Consider the following 21,114-nt stretch of genomic DNA (forward strand, 5'->3'; position numbering starts at 1 on the left):
GGGAGGGAGGGGAAAGGAAAGGAAAGGCTAAGTTTAATTTCAGTATAATAAGCTGAAGCCCTATTTCACAATAGTGGCTTGCAAACTTATGAGACTCATTATGTGCCCAAGAACTGGTATAGACTGAAAACATACTAGCTTTATGAAAAGTTTATATAAATTGATGAGTGGCATATACCTAATGGATAATTAACAGAGATTGGGTTACATAGGTTATAACCCCAACTTTTGAAATTGATATTAATGAGGAAGACTATGCCCTTTCAAAACACAATTCTATATGTTGGCACCAGAATTTGATCCCACCATCAGAGAGTCTCCTGGGAGATAACTGTCTAAACCTTGGAAACAACTGGAGAAAACCTTAAATGCTAGGAGGTAATTACAACAGAAACAACTCATGTGCAATTCTTATATTCTCATGAAGTGTCCTTAGGTCCTTGGGCACAACCTATGGGCCTTTACCTCATTCTCTCCATTTCTTCAGATAAGGGAGAGAGAAGGTTTAGCTCTTTGTTAGAAATTATAAAACAGTCAAAGTAAGTAAGATAGTAAGCTCAAACATTAGAATCAACACCTCATTGTTAAGTGTTGAACTCAAAGGGAGATGTCACTTGCTGACAAATTTCCCCTGATCATAATCTGGGGATTTCTATCCTGAGCTAAAATAGGGAGTTTAGGAGAGATCTCTTTCAATTGCTAAAGCTACAACTGCTGTCCCTATTTGAATTATAGTGTGTGTTTTAGTCAGGTTTTTCATTGGTGGGACTAAAAGACCTGACAAAAACAATGTAGATGAAGAAAAGTTTATGTTGGCTCACAATTTCAGAGGTCTTAGTCCATAGACAGCTGACTCCATATCTGGGCTCAAGAAGAGGCAGCACGTCATGTCAGAAGGGCATGGCTGAGGAAAGCAGTTTAGGACATGGCGACAAGAAACAGAGCTCTGCTCACCGTGAACAAAATATAAACCCCAAAGGCACAACCCCAGTGACCAACTTCCTCCAGTCATACCCTACCTGCCTACAATTGCTGCTAAATTAACATGTATCAGTGGATTAGTTCTCTGATCAGGTTATACCTCTTATAATCTAATTTCACCTCTGGAAATTCTTGCATTTCTCACACATGATATTTTGGGGGACACGTTATCTAAATCGTAAAAATGTGTAAATTGCAAGGTGATTCTTTCTCCACATTTTCCTCCTCTATCAACTTAAGAGCTTTTATTCATCAATTGCATGAAAGGTATTACATAAAATAATCTCATTTTTTTACAGTATTGGGGATTGAACCTAGATCTTCATTCCTGCCAGGCAAGCATTGAGCACTGAGCTATATCCCTAGCCCAAAGCAATGTGATGCTAATAAGTAGCTATTTTCCTGTTGTTCTATGTCTCTTTCCTGCCTTACAAGGATAGTCACTTTGAAATGATCAAGCTAGTCTTTGTTATTTGTTTCTACTTCCTTTTTAAAAATTTATGTTTTCCACTATTGGCTATCAAGCTAAGGGCCTCATACAACCAGTGCTTTACCATTGAGCTACATCCCTAGCCCTGTGTTTTTAAACTAAATAGTTTCCAAGCATAGCTTTTAAAGAGAAAATGTTAGATACTTTGTCACAGCAACAACTCTTAGCATTTGTATTTCTGAAAATATATAGTAAAGTTGCTTTACTTTCCTCTTTTTCCCACTTTGATGCTCATCTTATTTCATTCAGAGTAGTCTATCTGCTGCATTCATTATTATTCACACAAGAATGTGTGCACAGACATTGCATACACACAGACATACATAAACACACACACACAGTCACTCATTTCCCAAGTAGTCCCTGGGAGCAACACCTAGAAAAGGCATCCCGCTGGCCAAACATGTTGCTAATAACAAGTTTATGCTACTTCAACCATGTAATTTCAGATTCTATCATTTTTATCCAGGTATTTATGAATCATTATTTTAGTAATAAAGCTCAAGTAATCATTCTAATTTCAGAACCTATTACCATAACGAGCTATTCACATTGCAACACAGTGACTAAACGCAAACTACGTACTTAGGTAGATTTTTCTTTGGCAGTTGGTCATGTTCCCTATGGCTTATTTCTGCTCCTCTTGCAAACCTGAAAAGCTGAAAACCTTGTTGAAAGAAAGAGAAAAAAGTGTGCGTGCGCGTGCACACACACACACACACACTTCAAGGGTTTTTGGCTTTCATGTGGTAGATAATCTTAGCTCCTGCAGCTTCTGATGCCCCATGACTATCAGATAAGCAAAGGGCTCTACTGTGCTTTTATTTACTTTTTTTTTTAAAGATGTTTTCCCATTTCATTCCAATGTCAATGAGTCATGACAGTTCAGGGATACAGTTCATAAACTGTTCAGTTTCTCTAGTGATCTGAAACCTCACTGGAACATCATATTAAAAGAAAGACTTAGTGTCCTTGCAGTTTATAAAAATGACAGTTTTAGGTATAAATACTAATTGTAAAGAAATATGTTGCAGGGCTGGAGTTGTGGCTCAATGGTGGAGCACTTACCAAGCATGTATGAGGCACTGGATATTTTCAAAACCACATATAAATAAATAAAATAAACATCCATCAACAACTAAAAAAAATTAACAAAAAGAAATATGTTGCATGTTAAGGCAGAAAAGAATGGACTTGCATGCATTTGGGACCATAGCTTAGGAACATTATATTTTTAAATATATATTTTATATATAAAATTATATATATATTAATATATATATTTTATATATAAAATTGAGAATCATGAGGCCTGCCCATAGTTCAAAAATAGTCATTTCACATTGGCAGAGATAAAGTAATTGGCTGCCAGGGATGTTAGAGATGGGCTTCCTCCTTTGGATGGTAGGCTGGGCAACCAAATGGCCTGTGAGGTTCTCTTTCTTATGGTGTTAACTCAGAATAAGCTTGAGGAGTTGCTAGATTCTTAGACTCCTTTTCAGATTACTGATTCAGGATCTTTAGTGTAGGGCTTGGCAATGTGCATTTTAATAACCTCTCTGGGTAAATTTGATGCAAACTGAAATTTGAGAATTTCTGTTCTAAGAAAATGAGTTCTGGACTGGGAGTGAAGAAACCTGATTTCTGGTTCTATTGCTTCTATAACTTCACTTGGTAACCCTGATCAAATCACTTGTCATCTCTTAGCATCATTTACCTCTCTATAAAATGAGTGGTTTGAACTAGATAATCTCTATGGTCTCCACCAACTCTAAAATTTTTATGAAATCTATAGTATAAACTATCATATCAATCTATGGAATAACCTTGATTTCATTAACCACAAGATCCTTCATTTTACATGTCTGTAAAAAAAGTATCCATAATTTATGTGAATCCTTGGAATACAGAAATGAGACCCAGCCATTTCCAATTCCATAAGCAAACCAGTCAATAATGTGTAGTAGGACCTGGATGAAGTTAAAAGTCCCACACTTCCCATCTCAATCATTGTAATAAAACGTAGTTAATGCTAGTAAAATACTGCCAAGTGCAAGTGTTTAGTTATCAGCCTGGTGATCTAAATTGGTTAACCCCATTACTCTTGATCTCTATAAACATAAAGGTTGCCTAAGATTAAAAAAATCATGATAACACTTCACAAAGGATAGACTATGGAGCAAGAAGCATTCGTTCATTGAAGTTGAGAACATAAATCAAATACAACTTTTCTCATTGGCAACTTGGCAATATCTACTAGAAGGCATACCTTTTGGCCTGGCAATTTTACTTTAGGGAGTTGATCCTACACATATTTTTTGTGCATGTGCTAACCAATATACATACACATTATTTATTGAAGTATTGTTTCTATTAGAAAAAGAAGAGGAAAAAACCCAAAAGTTCCATCAGACAGTCTGGTTCAATAAGTTATAGTAAATTCATGCAATGGAATCTCTTGAAGTCTTTTAAAAGGAATTGAGAAAGCTCACTCTCTCCAAATTATATAAAGTGAAATAATCTACAACTCTAAGTGAAAAACAAGTGTGGTACAGAATAGTATATAGAATATTGTATAGACTACTACTAATATCAAATAGTATATAGACTAGTGTGTAGAATACTACTATTTGTATGGAAAGCACACTAGTGATTTTTGTTTTTAAAAAACTTCAGAAGGATACACAATAAATTATTGTTTCCAGGGAAAGGAACTGGGCAGATGAGGGACAGGGATAAAAAGGAGACTTCATTGTATACTTCCCTAACTTCAAATTTTGAACCTTATGAATGTATTACTTTTCAAAAACAACACAAAGAAAAATTTTAAATACCATAAAAATTTCATGTTTATTGTATGAATACATTTATAAGCATATAAAAATGAGAAGATCTGGAATGATACATACCCAACACCAAAGAGATGTTATGCCTTAAGATGAGGAGAATGGAAATTAGATGTATGTGTGGGGTGAACATTAATCTTTTACTTTATATTCTTGAATTTTAAAATGAGATTTCATAATTACTAAAGTCAAGCACATATAAAATGTCTTGTACTGTGGGGCAGGAAGCATGGGCCAGAGAATAAGGCATTTTTCAATTTAGCCATAAATGTATGAGAGGTTCAGCCCTGTTACCTTTATCTTGAGTCACATCATTCTCTTGAGTCTTTCTGATGGATTGAAGTAATAATACCAAGCCATTCAAGGACTCACAATGAAACAAAAACTGACCTTCAGTTTTATAACCACTTTGGTGGAGAATACCAAAATTCCCCATGTTAGAAGAGCTATCTAAGAGGCAAAGGTTATGAAAAAGAAGGCAGTGGAGAGCCACTTGTGCAACTGTTTTAGAGGTACATCAAAAGTGTGTAATGTTTTGGGCTACTGAAAAGAGCTTGAGACCTAGAGTCAGAAGTCCTATGTCTAATACTTGGCTATTAACACTATGCCGTTTTATACACTACGTGTGTGGCTTTGGTTAATCAACTACCCATGATAATTAATTAACTACCCTATACTATTATTGCACAATGTTATTGAGAAAATAAAGTGAGATAATATGGAATATTATAATAATATGAGAGAATGGTATAATCTCTAAATTATATAGCTGTCACATTTCATTACTCCCAGTGTCAGAGATAATAACAATAAAAGTAGCTTTTCCTATATTGTCATAAAGGACATTTTCTGTTTTACTCACAGAATCACATGGCAACTTTTAGAGCATACAACCTCCAGGAAGTCTCTGCTTCAAAATTTGGCATTATGACTTATTTCTGTCATTGCTTGGGAAAATGTTAGAAATGAATATTTCATAATAATACTAGAGAATACTTGGCAATAGGAAAAAAAGATAAAAATTTGTCATGGAAGTTTGTCTTTTTGAACTCTCAAAATGGATAAAAAGTTAACATAAGTCCTGATTTTTTTTTTCATTTCAGTTATCTACCTCATACTCTACCATGCTATTTTTGTGTTCTTTGCATGGACCTACTGGAAGTCTATCTTTACACTCCCACAGCAACCTAACCAGAAGGTAAGAATATCGTTACTTCATACATGCTAAGAACAAAGTAGAGATGCTAATAAAGCAAGAAGAGGACAAAAGTGGAGCAATTAAATTCCATTAAAAATAAAATCAGGGTAATCATTTTTTTAATGAGGTCTTGTTATGTTGCTCAGACTGGCCTTGAACTCCTAGGCTTGAGTGATCCTCCTGCCTCTTCCTCCCAAGTCCCTTGGGTTTTGGTTGCACACCACCATGACTGGTTTAAGTTCATCTTAAAGAAGAACACTTAGTGATAAAGGTACATTAAAGGTAGGGCAGACTATTGAATGAGTTTGTGAAACCACTAGTCCTGGATATCTTAAGACTAGGAAACCATTACCTGTACTGTGATTTAATTAGAAAAAAAACAAAGACCTACTTCAATTCTGAGACCTCAACAAGTTCAGTTCTATGAAAGCGTATTATTTTCATACCCAGCAAGACTCTGAAGAAAAATATAATTGTTTAATCAATCATTTTCAAGCTGTGTTCTCTTAAATCCACATGTTTCATGCAGTGTTTGAAATTCATGAAGGAATTTGTGGTTATATCAGGCATTTATTATGTGATAAATGCTACTAAGCATTTATCTAAGCTAAGTTAGATTCTGAAGTAGGTAAAAAAAAGCAATAGGAAAGATTTTACCAGTTTCCAAACACTAGGAAAAGTGCGGATCCAAATTTTCTCCATTATGGATCAAAATGATACAAAAGGAAAAAATTAAACACAGAGAAAGGCAGTGATGCAGGAATTGAGGAATATGGGGGATATAATATAGAGAGAAAATAAAGAGCAAAATGGCAGAAATCCTTCCTAATGAATAATTACTTGAAGCATAAGTGGATTAAACTTTCCCTGTAAAAGGCTGATTGGCAGAATGAATTTAAAAAAATCATGATCTATATTTAAGCTGTCCACAAAATTTAACTTTAGAAGCAAGCCATAAAAAGGTTGAAAGAACAGAAAAATATATAAGCAAATAGTAATCAAAAGAGACCAAGGGTGGCTATTCTAATATCAGACAAAAGAGACTTTAAGTCAGACTTAACAAGAGTCAAAGACATTCTATATTGAAAAAAGGGTCACTTTATCAAGAATATGTGAAAGTTATCAATAAGAGAACCCCAAACTATAAAAAGCAAAAGCTAACAGATTTAATGGAAAAAATATAAAGTCATACAATAATAGAGAATTCAACACCATATTTTCAATAGTAGATAAAAGAACTAGACAGAAGATCAATAAGGAGATGAAAGATTTGAACAACACTGTAAACCAGCTACATGTAACATACCCACTTCAAAACAGCAGAATACACATTCTTCCTAAGTGCATTTTCCAGTATAGACCACACATTAGGCCACAATAGAAATCTCAGTAAATTTACAAGACTGAACTCATATAAAGTATCTTCTCTGACTACAATGGAATTAAACTAGAATCAATAAGACAAGGAAAACTATAAATTCACATATATGTGGAAATTAAACACATTCTTCACCAACGGATCATATAAGAAATCACAGGAAAATTAGAAAATTCGTCAAGATTGTTTTAGTCAGCTCTTTTTTGCTGCTGTGACCAAAAGACCTGACAAGAACAATTTTAAGGAAGGAAACATTTATTTTGGGGCTCACAGTTTCAGAGGTCACAGTCCATAGATGACTGACTCCATTCCTTGGGGCTTGAGGTAAGGTAGAACATCATGGCAGAAAAGTATGGTGGAGGAAAGTGGCTCAGGACATGATTGAAAAGCAGAGAGAGTTCCTTTCACCAAGGACAAAATCTATACCCCAGAGGTATGCCTCCAGGGACCCACCTCCTCCAGCCACACCCTGCCAGCCTACTGTTAGTTACCACTCAGTTAATCCTAATCAGGGGATTCATTCACTGATTGAGTAAGGCTCTCATAACCTAATCATTTCTCCTCTAAACCTTCTTACATTGTCTCACACATGGGCTTTTAGGGTACACCTAATATCTAAACCATAACAAAGATGAATGAAAATGAAAAAAAACCCCATGGGATTCAATAAAGTTGTAAACACGCTTAAAAAGGATAAGTATTTTAAATAGTCTAATTTTATATCTTAACCAGAAAATGAAGAGCAAAAACCAATGAGATGCTACCTCATAACCATTAGGATGCCTACTATCAACAACAACACATAAAAAATACAGGGTGGGGAATGGGGAGTTAATTAATGAGTATAAAATTTTACTTTGGGTCATTAATAAAAGTTCTGGAGGTGATGGTGATAGTGGCACAACAATGGGAATATACTTAATACCACTGAGCTGTATACCTATAAACGGTTTCAATAGTTAAATTTTGTTATATATATTTTATTACAATAAAAATGGACCAGACCTAAATATAAGACCTAAACCTACAAAATTCCTAGAATAAAACTTAGGGGTGGGGGACTGGAGTTGTGGCTCAGTGGTAGAACACTTCCCTAGCATGTGTGAGGCACTGGGTTCGATTCTCAGAACCACATATAAAAAAATAAGTAAATAAAATAAAGGTCCATCAACAACTAATAAAAATATTTTAAAAACTTAGGAGGAAATCTTCATAACCTTGGATTTGGCAATGGATTCTTAAATGTGACAACAGAAGCTCAAACAACAAAAAATAAATAAATACATTTGATATTACCAAAACTAAAACTTTTGAACATCAAGCAACACTATCAAAAAAATGAAAAGATCACACAAAGAATGGTAGAAAATATTTGCAATTTATACATATGATGTATCAAGTGTTCATAACATATAAATAATTCTTAGAACTCAACAACAAAAGATAAACAACCTAATTTAAAACTGGAGAAGAGACTTGAACAGACATTTCTCCAAAGAATATATACAAATGTCTAATAAGCACATGAAAAATTATTTAATACCTTAGTTATTTAGAGAGATACAAATCAAGACCATGATGAGATACTACCTTATAACCACTAGGAAGGTCAAAACTGAATGAAAGAATGAATGAAAAATAATAAGAATTGGTGAAGATGTGAGGAAATCAGAATCCTCCTAAACTGATACTAGAGATATAAAATGGTAGTGCTAGTATAGCAAATAGCTGTCCAGTTCTTCATGAAGTTACATGTAGAGTTACCATGTGACCTAGAAATTCCACTCCTAGATATATACTCAAAATATTTGAAAACAAGTGTTCAAATAAATTCTTATGCTTAACTGTTCATTGTAGCACTAGTCACCATAGCTAAATTATGGAAACAACTTAACAGTCCGTCAACAGAAAAATGGAAAAATTAAGTACAGTATGCCCATGTAAAGGAATATTATTCAGTCATAAAAAGAAACTCAGTATTGATATGTAGTATAACATGGATGAACCTTGAAAATGTGCTAATTGAAAGACACAAGACACCAATGGCCACACAGTTTTGATCATATCTATATGAAATATCTAGAAAGGCAAATCCAGAGCTAAGGGTATAGCTCAGTTGGTAGAGTGCTTGCCTTGCATGCACAAGTCCCTGGGTTCAATTCCCAGGACTGCCCCCCCCCCAAAAAAAAAGAAAATCCATGGAGACAGAAAGTAGATTACTGGTTGGCAAGTCTGGGCATAGATGGGAATGGACACTGCTTAATGAGTAAGGTATTTCCTTTTGGGGTGGTGAGAATGTTCTGGAACTAGATAATGATAATGGTTACACAACATTGTAAATGTACTAAATGTCACTGAATTGTACACTGTAAATGCATCCTTTAAAATTAAATTTAAGTTATGTGATTTAAGCTCAATAAAAATAATTTTCCCCTTTATATTATTTATGAAGCTTGTAGGCCATCCACAGTCTCATCCAGCTTCTCCAAGACTCATCAGTGTCACCTGAAAAAAACACTTGCAACCTGAATGGTTAGCAATTTTATAAGCCTAAACTGGGTGAAATGTTCTAGTCAGTTTTTTTCATTTTGTGGCCAAAGTACTTGACAGAAACTATTTTAGAGGAGGAAACGTTTATTTGGTGCTCATAGTTTCAGAGGTCTCAGTCTATAGATGGCCAACTCCATTGCACTGGGCCCACAGTGAGGCAGAGCATCAAGGCAGAAGGCTGTGTTAGAAGAAAGCAGCTCAGAACATGGTACCAGAAAGCAGAGAGAGACTAAACTTGACTTATCAGGGACAAAATATATACCCCAAATGCACAGCCCCAATGACCCACCTCCTCCTGTCTGCCTTCAGTTATCACCCAGTTAATAATTCCTATCAGGGGATTAATTCATCAGTTAGGTTAAGGCTCTCATAATCTCACCTCTAAATTTTCCTGCATTGTCTCACACATGAGCTTATGGGGGACACCTCATATCTAAACCATGACAGATAATGACAGGATTTAGTCAAGCACCACAAAACTACATCTTTTATCATTTTTAATTTGTTAAGAGAATGGAGAGTTCCACAATATTAATTTCTCTAATACAACATACATCCCAGTCTATCATCATTTGTCCTACCCAAATGCATTCATTGGCTCATTGCATTCTGATACTCAACAAGGCTTGGTTAGTTCCTGAAATAAGGCATCCATGCCTGACATTCTAAACCAAAGCTGACCTCTTGAAAGACCACAAGTTATTTCTCGCATACAAGTAGAAACAACCCTGTATTCACCTTTCAGGTATATGCAGTGTACCATAAGAAAGTTACATTTGTAAGAACATTTCAAAAACTAAAGTGCTGCCCCAAGGTGCTGCTTTTAATTATCAAAAGTAAAAAAGAATTTTTAAAGAACTCATACCTTTGTGTTGATCAAGATAATTGTTCTACTAAGAAATAAAATAACCAGATGTTTTTATATTCATTTACTACTTTGTAACATAGATTTATAGCCTTTTGGTACAGTTCATTGCAGAATCCTTAGCATCCTGGGCTAAATATTAAGTGCCTATAGTATACCACATTTATTGTAACATCCCAAAATGCTCCTACACATTTCCACATATATTGAAGAGGGTGCTTACTTTGCTTCAGAGTGACATTATACCATAAAACATACCACTATGGTTCTTAAAGTAGATTATTCCCTTTTATCCTAATTGGTTCATCTGTTCACTCATTGAAGGACATTTGAATTGTTACCATTTTTTCTATTATGAACAAAACTGAACATCCCTGTACACATCTTTTGTATACATATATGTGTTTTATATGTATGCACACACATGTACACATGTACACACACACTCATTTCTCTTGGTTATATAATTAAGAGTGGAATTGCTGAGTCATTACACACTATAGGCATATATTTAGCTTAAGTAGCCTAGCACTTGCCTAGCATGCACAAGGCCCTGGGTTTGATCTCCAGCACAGCAACAAAACAGTAATACAATAAAATTAAGGGGATGAGGCTATGGCTCAGTGGTAGCACACTTGCCTGGTGTGAGTGAGGCACTGGGTTTGATTCTCAGTACTACAAGTAAATAAATAAAATAAAGGTCTATCCACAATTAAAAAACATTTTTAAAAAAGATAAAATAAAGTTGCATAAGATACTATATTAGATACCAATTAGAAGGGTTAAAAGATTGATGTTTTAATATTTTTAAATGATCTAAAAATTAGACTTTAAGTAAGACTTTCAATTTCTTATTTTTACCCAGCATATCTGAACTGATCTTTTGAATTTACAGATGAAGAAAAAGTAAGAGTGTCTGATTTTCCAAATTGAGTTTATATTCAGGAGCATCATTGAGGCTTAAACCCAGAAATTCCCTTTTTCACCTTTGTCTACCCTTTGGCCCAGACAAAAGAAAGCTTTCAGATCTGTATTACTTTGGGAAATTGTTAGCATATTGTTTGCAAGATTAGTGAAGTATCTTTGCATAATATGACAACAAGGTCCGTATCAAAAAACTTCTCAAATACATACTTGAAATACTCAAATTTCTACTACTTTATGACTAGAATAGGCAGATAATATCACGGTCTCATCCAGCTTCTCCAAGACTGTTATCAGTGTCATCTGAAAAAAACACATGCAACCTAATAAACATGGTTAACCTTCAACGGGTTCTAGGAAGCAATGTGTTACAAACCTGCTTTGCAACATCATATTATGGTATAATGGAGTGAACAATGTTTAAGTCTTGGAGTCAGATGAGCTGAGCTGAATGAGTTCAACCTTGGACAAGATACTTTATCTAAGTTTTACTGTATTTATACAACAGTACTACATACCATAGAATTATGAAAATTGAGATAAAAGTCAGATAATATAACAGAGATAAGTATCCAGGTTATAAGCAAAATTGGTACCTGATCTTCAAGGATAGGTAACAGATATTTTCATTTACATATTTATTGTTTTAAATCCTTTCTGCAAACATTGTAAAATAAAGTCTTGCCTATCACTTCTGCTTCCAGTTCCACTTGTCCTATACAGACAAGGAGCGCTATGAAAATGAAGAGAGACCTGAGGTCCAGAAGCAAATGCTTATTGATATGGCCAAGAAGCTACCAGTTTACACAAGAACCGGGAGTGGAGGTCAGTGTATTCAATGTCAGCAAGAGAGGAAGTTCAGCAAAGATCTCAGAAACATTAAGTGATGTATGTTGTCAACCTAGCCCATTATCTCTTTCATCTTCTGAAAGCCACTACGGAATTTTTTCTCAACATTTTATTATAAAAGTTTTAAAACACATATCAAAGTTGGGAGAATTGTAAACACCTGCAACACCAAAACTATAATCTACCACTAACATTTTACTATATTGCTTATATTGCATATGTATGGACATATCTGTCCATATATCCATTCCTTTAGCATCTTCTACCAAACCATCTTATTTTTCTGATACATTTCAAAGTAAATACCATGCATCAATACATACCCACCTAAATAATTTAACATTATTTTTAGCAAAATTAGCATACAAAACATGTAAAAATCTTAAGTGTAAAATTCATTTTTTCTTGAAAAGTAAACACAACCGTGCAACTAAAACCCCTATCAACATTACCACCACCCCAGAAAGTTGTATGCCCCTTCCCAGTCAATCCCTGACCCACAGACAACCACTATTCTGATAGTTTTCTACTATAGATTAGTTTCTTCTGCTCTAGAATTTTATAAATTGGAATCATACAGTATGTACACTTGTGTTTGGTTTCTTTTATTCAGCATATTTTTGAGATTCATTCATATTTTGCATACTTTATTCCTTTTATTTACATTGTATATCATAGTTTATCCATTCACTGATTGATACACATCTGGGTTGTTTCCAGTACTTAACTAGTATGGGTCAAGTATCTGTGCAAAGAGATATCTTCATTTTATTTGGGTAAATATTCTCTATGGAATTATACTCTTAGATTTTATTGGTATGACTAGAACAGTATTTGTTGAACCAGTTCTCCACCTTTAAAATTTTGAATACAAGACTTCTCTGGCCAAACCATTCTAATATTTCTAGTATGGGAGATTATGTTTCAAGCCTTAGAAAAGTATACTGTAAGGCAATTATGTTCATTCCCTCATCTTTTATTTATTCAACAAATGTTTACTAAGACACCGTATGACAATTGGGGAAATTTTAATTTGGTCTGCATACTAAGGACTTAAGATAACATTAAGGACTTATTGTTATTTTTGTTAGAGTAGTAATACAACAGTTATGATTTTTTAAAGTCTTAATGCTTACTGAAATAGTTTTGGCTGGAAGTGACACAATATCTAGGATTTACTTAAAATGCTCAAGTAAAAAGCCAGTGGAAGAAACAGATTAAACAAAAATGGCACAAGGGTTGATAATTGTTGAAGTTGGATATGGTACCTGGGGTTTATTATACTAGTGTCTCTACTTTTAGTGTATATTTGAAAACTTCCATAATACTAATTTTTAAAAAGTAACCAATGTGTATGAGCACTATTCTGAACATTGGGAATACACAGCTGAACATAGAGTCACAAAGTCTCTTGTGGTGTTTAAATTCTAATGAAGAGAGAAACAGAAAATTATATAATTTTAGGCAGTAGCCAACAAAATAATATAATAGTGCAGAGGATACAAATTAGATGCATATGGGGTGAGTTGGGCTCAGAGATATAGTTTGTTTTATCTCTGTGTTTTTATTAACATAAAATAATTTTACATATTTATGAGATATAGTGTGATATTTGATACATGTATACAATGTGTAATATCAAATCAGGATAATTAGTATTTTTCTCTTTAAAGTTTGACATTTTATTGTGTTGGGAACCTTCGAACTCCTCTATTCTAGCTCTTTTTTTAAAATTTTTTTAAATTTATTTTTTAGTTGTACTTGGACACAATACTTTTATTTTATTTATTTATTTATATGTTGTGCTAAGGATTGAACCCAGGGCCTTGCACGTGCTAGGTGAGCGCTCTACCGCTGAGCCACAACCCCAGCCCCTCTCTTCTAGCTCTTTACAAATTAAATAATAAATTGTTTTCAGTATGGTCACCCTACTATGTTGTAGCACATTAGAACTTATTTTTCCTTTGTAGTTATATTTTGGTACCTATTATCTAACTTCCCTCTATATCCTTGCCTACTACTTTTCCTGGTTTCTATTGAGCACTTTTATATCCTCTACTGTAAAATCAACTTTTTAAAAAATATTTTTTAGTTTTAAGTGGGCACAATATCATTATTCTACATTTATGTGGTGCTGAGGATCAAACTCAGTGCCTCAAGCATGCTATGTGAGCACTCTACCACTAAGCCACAACCCTAGCCCATAAAATCAACTTTTGAAATTTGAGCATATAAGAACATGTAGTATTTGTCTTTCTGTGCCTAACATATTTCACTGGACATAATGACCTCTACTTCTATCTATGTTGCTACAAATAACAAGAGTTCATTTTTTGTGGCTAAATAATATCCCATTATGTATACCAACCACATTTTATTTGTCTGTCTAAAGTGACTTTTAAAACTTTGCATTTGTTGCTAGTTTTTAATGATTAGAATATTTCTACTTAAAAATCCAGGTTTCTGGCTTCTCTTGAAACTTACACAGTCTGGCAATAATTTGCCTTCCAACATGGCAAGAATTAGCTGGATCTGAGTAGTGGCAGTCCTCTTTAGAAAGAACATGAATTCTCAGATTCTGCACAATCTCCAACAGGCTGCTTCATTTACTACTCAGAATTCCCTAGATCCTTAAGGCATTTGTTTGCAGTCCCTATGATAGAGTAATAGGAAAGGATTTTCTAAAGAAGTGCTATTTGAGCTGAGATCTGAATGATAAAAAGGAACTAACCATGTGTATCTGTCAGAATTCTCCAGAAAAACAGAATCAGTAAAATGTGGTGAGTGTATTTGTGTATGTACATGTGTGAAATTGGCTTGTACAATCATGGAAGCTGAGAAGCCCTGTGGTCTGCCATCTGAAGGCAGAAGAACCAGGAGTGCTGATATCCCAATCTGGGGTCAGGAAAAATGATGACCCATCTCATGCAGTCAGGCAGAGAGAAAGCAAATTCTCCCTTCCTCTATATATTTATTCTATTCTTGTCCATAAGGAATTGGATAAGCCCCACCCACATTTGGGATGACAATCTGCTTTAGTTAGTCTACTGATTCAAATGTTAATCTTACCCAGAAATACTCTCACATAGATGCCCAGAAATAATATTTAAGCAAATATCTGAGTACCCCATGACTCAGTTGACACATAAAATGAATCATCACCTCTTACTAACTTGGCATACATACACATCTCCTTAAGCCATACTTAATCTCTAAATAAAAACAACAAGGGCTGTGGGTGTAGCTCAGTGGAGAGTGCTCACCTACCAGGCAGGTTGGCTCTAGTCTGGTTCTCAGCACCACAAAAGAAAAAAAAAACTAAGACAATAATTCTGCCCAACATGTTACAACTATCCTGTGTACAACCAAAAACAAACTAAACCCTTCCCTATAAGATGAGGTAAAAGTCCTTCAGTGGTGTTTACTTTTCTCCTTGTAACTTCAATACTATGATATAAAATTAACAAAACTCAAATACTATGATGTCAAATCAATACATTTTATGTTATGTTATAAGCAAATATGGGAAGGAAGAAAGGAAAGATATTTGAGATACACACAGAGAGATATTCATAACAAAATAAGGAAGGAATACTTATGACAATTATAGTCCTCATTTCTGTAACTGGTCACCTGGTCATAGCTGGCATTAATAACTACTTTTTTCCACTACCCATTTTGTACTCCCTTACCTTCAGCAAGCACCTCAGCTGATCATAGTTCTTCACCTGGTGGGATGACTCAAACCTTCATTCCTGAGGAGTCTAGTCCATACGTAGTCCTACCTAAATTAGGTTTGTTATCATTTTCTATTCTTCTAATCACAGGACATAGGAGTACTAAGAAATATCCTAAGGTAGCTTCTTCCTTAGCTCTATTATGGAATAGTAGTCTAATTTCTTCTAAGTAGTTAGGATCAATTTTCCTAGCCAATATTGCAGCTACCTTCTTGATTTAGAGGCACAAGGGTCTCCAAATGAATAGGTGTCAGTCTTAACTTGCAGTTCAACAGAATCATTGTTATGTCTCCTGGTGGAAGCATTCTTCCCTTTTTACCTAAGACCTCTAGACTAGCCAAGTAAAAAGTCACAGGAACAAGAAATAAATATTTTGTTAGTGGGTAACAGAGGGTAATAATGAATGGTACAGCTGGGCACAGTGGTGCACTCCTGTAATCCAAGTGGCTTGGGAGGCTGAGGCAGGAGGATCACAAGTTCAAAGACAGCCTCAGCAAAAGCGAGGCACTAAGCAACTCAGTGAGACCCTGTCTCTAAACAAAATACAAAATAGGGCTGGGGATGGGGCTCAGTAGTCAAGTGCCCCTGAGTTCAATCCCTGGTCCCACCCCCCAAATAATAATGAATGGTGCCATTCCCATTTCCACCCTTAATTCCTGGATACATGGATACTGTCTATCAGAAAAAAACAGTATTATATATTGAATGTTTATCCAGATCATATGTAGCCTTTTGAATAACTTTGTCCTAGTCCCACAAAGTATTGCCACCTCATTGGCTCTGTAACTGACCCTTCAGAAGACCATTCCACTATTCTGTCAAACCAGCTACTTCAGAATGGTGATACACATGGTAAGACCAGTACATTTGATGAGCATGGACACATTGCTTTATTTGTCTTGCTGTGAAGTGAGTTCCTTGATCAACACCATTGCTGTGTGGAATACATGATAGTGGACAAGGCATTCTGTAAGTTCACAGTATTAGTTTTGGCAGAAATATTGCATGTAGAAAAACCAAATCTTTATCTAGACTTTCTGTTCCAATAAAAACAAATGCTTCCCCATCTATGATTGAAGCATTCTAATATAATCAACCTGACACCAAGTACATGGCTGATAATCATGGGTAATGGTGTCATATTAGAGGTTCAATTTTGTTCTCTGCTGCCTGCAGATTGGACATTCGCAGTGGCCAAAACCAGGTTGGTTTTGGTGAATAAAAGGCCATGTTTCTGAGCCCATGAATAATCTCCATCTCTGCCAACATAGCCATGTTGTCCATGAGACCATTGGGCATTAATGGGGTGATTGTGGAAAGAGACTGACTGGTATCCACAGAACAAGTCATCATATCTGTTTGATTATTAAAATCCTTCTCTGTTGTGGTGCTATGATATAAATGATTGTGAGCCCCCACCCCTTCATACATTGAAAACTTAAATGTGGATGGTAACAGGAGGTGTAGCCTTGGGAAAGTGACAAGATCGTGAGGGTGAAGCACTCATTAATGGGATTAATGCCCTAATAAAAAGGCCCAGAGAGCTGTCTTTCCCTTTCACCATGTGAAGAAACAGCAAGTTGGTGCTATCTGTGAAACGGGCCCTCCCTCACCAGCACTAAATCTGGATTTCTTGGCCTTCAGAACTGTGAGAAATAAATTTGTTGTTCAGAAACTATTCAGGCTGTGGTATTTTGTTATAGCAGCAAGTTAAGACTGACACATGAAATCAACCTTTAGTGAGCATTCACATGAGACACAAACATCTTTATAATGTTTTTGCATTCAGAGAGGTCTGTTTACATAACTCTGTTCCAGATCTCCTTTTCACCAATTTTCAAGTTTTATTCTTTCCAAGTCTCCAATCATCCATCCAAACCAGTGGCAAAGGACCAAGAATTGATATATCCTCATGTGCCTGGCCATTTCTCCTTCCAAGCAAATACAAGTGTACTGCTTAAAGTTCTGCCCACTGGAAGGATTTTTCTTCTCTATTGTCTTTCAGGTATATCCCAGAAGGGGATTGTAGTACTTTAGCTGTCTACTTTCAAGTAGTGTCTGCATATCATAGAACCCTCTGTGTGTCAGATATGAGTCTTCTCTTCCTCTGTCAGCTAATGGTAGGAAACTTCCCATGAGACCATGCAAGCTGGGAGACAGAAGGTCATATAGCAGGAATAGGGGCTACAGTTATTTGGATTACTTCTTCATGTTACTTACGTATGCCTTCAGGGCCTACTTAGGCCTGGTCATATATATACCACTTTAGTTTGAATATGGAGTATTGCTCTGCATGCCCAACTTTATGGCTTGGTGAATCAGATAACACCCTGCTCATGATGAACAACTCATGTCACATGGTAACTTGGTGACCCGTGGGTAAGGATTTTATCTCTACTAAGCCCCAGGAACAGGTTAAGAATATTTTTCAAAAAAAGAATAGCTATCTGTGGAGAATGGTAGGGTTTTGCTCCAAAATACTAAGGGTCTGCACTTAAATTTCACCTATAGGGCTCTACCAAATGCTGTAAACAGCATCCCTATCTTTCATTGATACTTCAAGCACAATTTTATCTGCTGGATCATGTGGCCCAAGCAGCAAAGCATTTACACAGCAGCCTGGACCTGTTGTAGAACCTGCTCTTATATCTGAGACCCACTCAAAATTAGCAGTTTTTCAGGTCACTCAGTAAATGGGCTAGAGTACCAAACCCGAATGAGGAATTTGTTATCTTCAAAATCCAAAAAGAAAGGCCTACTTGGCACTGTGCCTCTTCTTTTGTTTTAGGAGGGGCCAGGTGCAATAACTTACCCTTCACCTTAGAAGGGGTATGTCAACATGCCACGCATCATTATACCCCTAGAAATTTCACTGAGGTAAAATGTTCCTGAATTTTCATTGGATTTATTATCTCACCCAATGGCATACAAATGTCTTACCAATAAGTCTAGAATAGTTGCTACTTCTTGCTCACTAGGTCAGATCAGCATAATGTCATCAAGGTAATGGACCAATGTGATATCTTGTGGAAGATAAAGGTGATCAAGATCCCAGCAAAGTGAATTATAACATAGCACTGGGGAGTTGATATGCCCTCAGGGTAGGAAAGTAAAGATGCTTTGCCAGGCAGAAAGCCTCTAGTGGATCTAATAGACAGGGATGGAGATAAAGGAACCTGCCAAATCAATAGCAGCATACCCGGTACCCTCAAGCAATGAAGCCATATCTGACAATTAGGGTCTCCATATGGTTAAGGTTACAATAACTTATCATAATTCCTCAGAATACATGTCTTCTGCATAGGCCAAATAGGTAAATTGAATGATATGTAGTAAGGGTAATCACCCAACATCCTTCAAGTCCTTGATGATGGCACCAACCACTGCAATCCCTCCAGGAACACAGTATTACTTTGTCTTACCATTTTTCTAGGTAGAGGCAAGTCTGCTGGCTGCTACTTGGCCTTTCCCTACCATGATAACCCTCACTATACAGCTCAGAGAATCAATGTGGAGATTCTGTCAGCTACTAAACATGTCTACTCCAATTATACATTCTAGAAACTGGAGAAATATCCACAGGAGGCATTTGGGTACCACTGTGCCTGCTGTGAATCAGACCTGAGCTAAAACTTTGTTGGTCACCTGACCTCTGTAAGTTCCAACTCTGACTGGTAAACCACAATAACATTTTGGGTCTTATGGAGTTAGTGTCACTTCAAAGCCAGTGTCCAGTAGCCCCCTGGAATGATGCTTTTATTTCTTTTTTCCTAATGCACAGTTGCCTTGGTAAAAGGCCAAAGGTACCTTTGATGAAGGATAGTGGAAAGTTGAACAGTATAAAATTTTAGTAGTGTTGGTAATATTCTAGTGTCTTTCCTCACGGGAATACAATCTCTCCTTTATTCAAGGGCCTCTGAGTCTGTGAGCTGGCTCAAGCCATGACTACTTTTTTTAATGATTCAAATAAGACTTTTGTTCACTCAATCTAGAACATTTTTGCTTATATAGCTCAAGTAAAAATTTAGTAGGCTTTCTACCTATTTTACTTCTAGAAACACCATGATTCATTAGCCAAAGCCATAAATCTGCATGAGTTCAGACTATTCTAATTGCTATTTTGACTCTGATGACCATAACCATAGCTGCATCCACCTTGCTTTTTGTGGCTGAGTGCCACCACATGATCCAATTACTTCCATCGCATTAGGTTTCCCAGTTTAGTGACTACAGCGAGAACTGACATAGAGACAAGAGCAGTCAAAAAGCTCTTCAAGGGCTCGGGTTGTAGCTCAGTTGGTGGAGCGGTTTGCCTAACACGTGTGAGGCACTGGGTTTGATCCTCAGCACCACATAAATATAAATAAATAAATAAACAAAGGTATTTTTAAAAAAGCTCTTCAAGCATTCGAGATTCCCCTCATAAATTTATTTCTCACAGTATTGGTAAATGGTATGTCTTATAGACCCTCTTAGTGTGAGTGAGTAGGTATTAAATGATAAATTCATCCTAACATTCCAATTTCCTTAAATCTTTGAATCCCTTCCTCTACATTAAACCAAGGCAGATATGGCATTTCAGATTCATTCACTGTGTGCCACATTTTGGTCCATGTTTCAGCCAATCAACCAGCCAAACTCCTTGAGCTGCAACATTAATGCAAAATCTGCTCAGTGGGCCGGTATCAATACTTTTGTCTAGATCTAACTTTATATTCCTTCCACCATTATTTCAAATCTTCAGTATCTATTCCCACACATGTTCCCTAGATTTCTATCTGTACAAATTACAAAATTCAAGTAATTCTTTTGTAGTCTATTGTACCTCCTCATGGATCAGAACTATTGCAGGAGAGATGATGGTAGATCAATCTATGGCATTAACAGTATCTTTAAAAATGTGCTAAAGGATCCAAACATGAAAGCCTCTCTCCTTTCATTCTTGACTTAATAATACCTCTATCTTTTGTCATATACTCTTTATCAATAGGGATGAACACAGGAATCTTTTGAATTAGTGGCCTATTGTGTTGAATCAGTTATGTGTGCTTAATATACACTTTAAGTGGAATTATTATATTAGCTTAAATTATTTAGTTTTTTTTAAATTTTTTATTGTTGGTTGTTCAAAACATTACAAATTTCTTGACATATCATATTCCACACTTTGATTCAAGTGGGTTATGAACTCCCACCTTCACCCCATACACAGATTGCAGAATCACATCAGTTACACATCCATTGATTTACATATTGCCATACTAGTGTCTGTTGTGCTCCGCTGCCTTTCCCATCC

General features: G+C 35.7%; 1 protein-coding gene across 3 annotated transcripts in view; it reads left to right on the forward strand.

Annotated features, from left to right (window-relative positions):
• Nucleotides 1–21,114, forward strand: part of Zdhhc15 (zinc finger DHHC-type palmitoyltransferase 15) — a 110,395-nt gene that overhangs the window by 40,261 nt on the left and 49,020 nt on the right. For 2 of the 3 annotated variants that reach the window (XM_048797432.1, XM_048797433.1), the window contains 3 exons: nucleotides 5,421–5,515; nucleotides 11,937–12,057; nucleotides 15,780–15,875. In XM_048797432.1, coding sequence (XP_048653389.1) covers nucleotides 5,421–5,515; nucleotides 11,937–12,057; nucleotides 15,780–15,875 — 312 coding nt within the window. The remainder of the gene's footprint in view (nucleotides 1–5,420; nucleotides 5,516–11,936; nucleotides 12,058–15,779; nucleotides 15,876–21,114) is intronic. The other variant, XM_015505872.2, reaches the window with a different exon arrangement.

This window comes from Marmota marmota, unplaced genomic scaffold (assembly GCF_001458135.2).
Source record: "Marmota marmota marmota unplaced genomic scaffold, marMar, whole genome shotgun sequence".
Taxonomy (NCBI): Eukaryota; Metazoa; Chordata; class Mammalia; order Rodentia; family Sciuridae; genus Marmota; species Marmota marmota.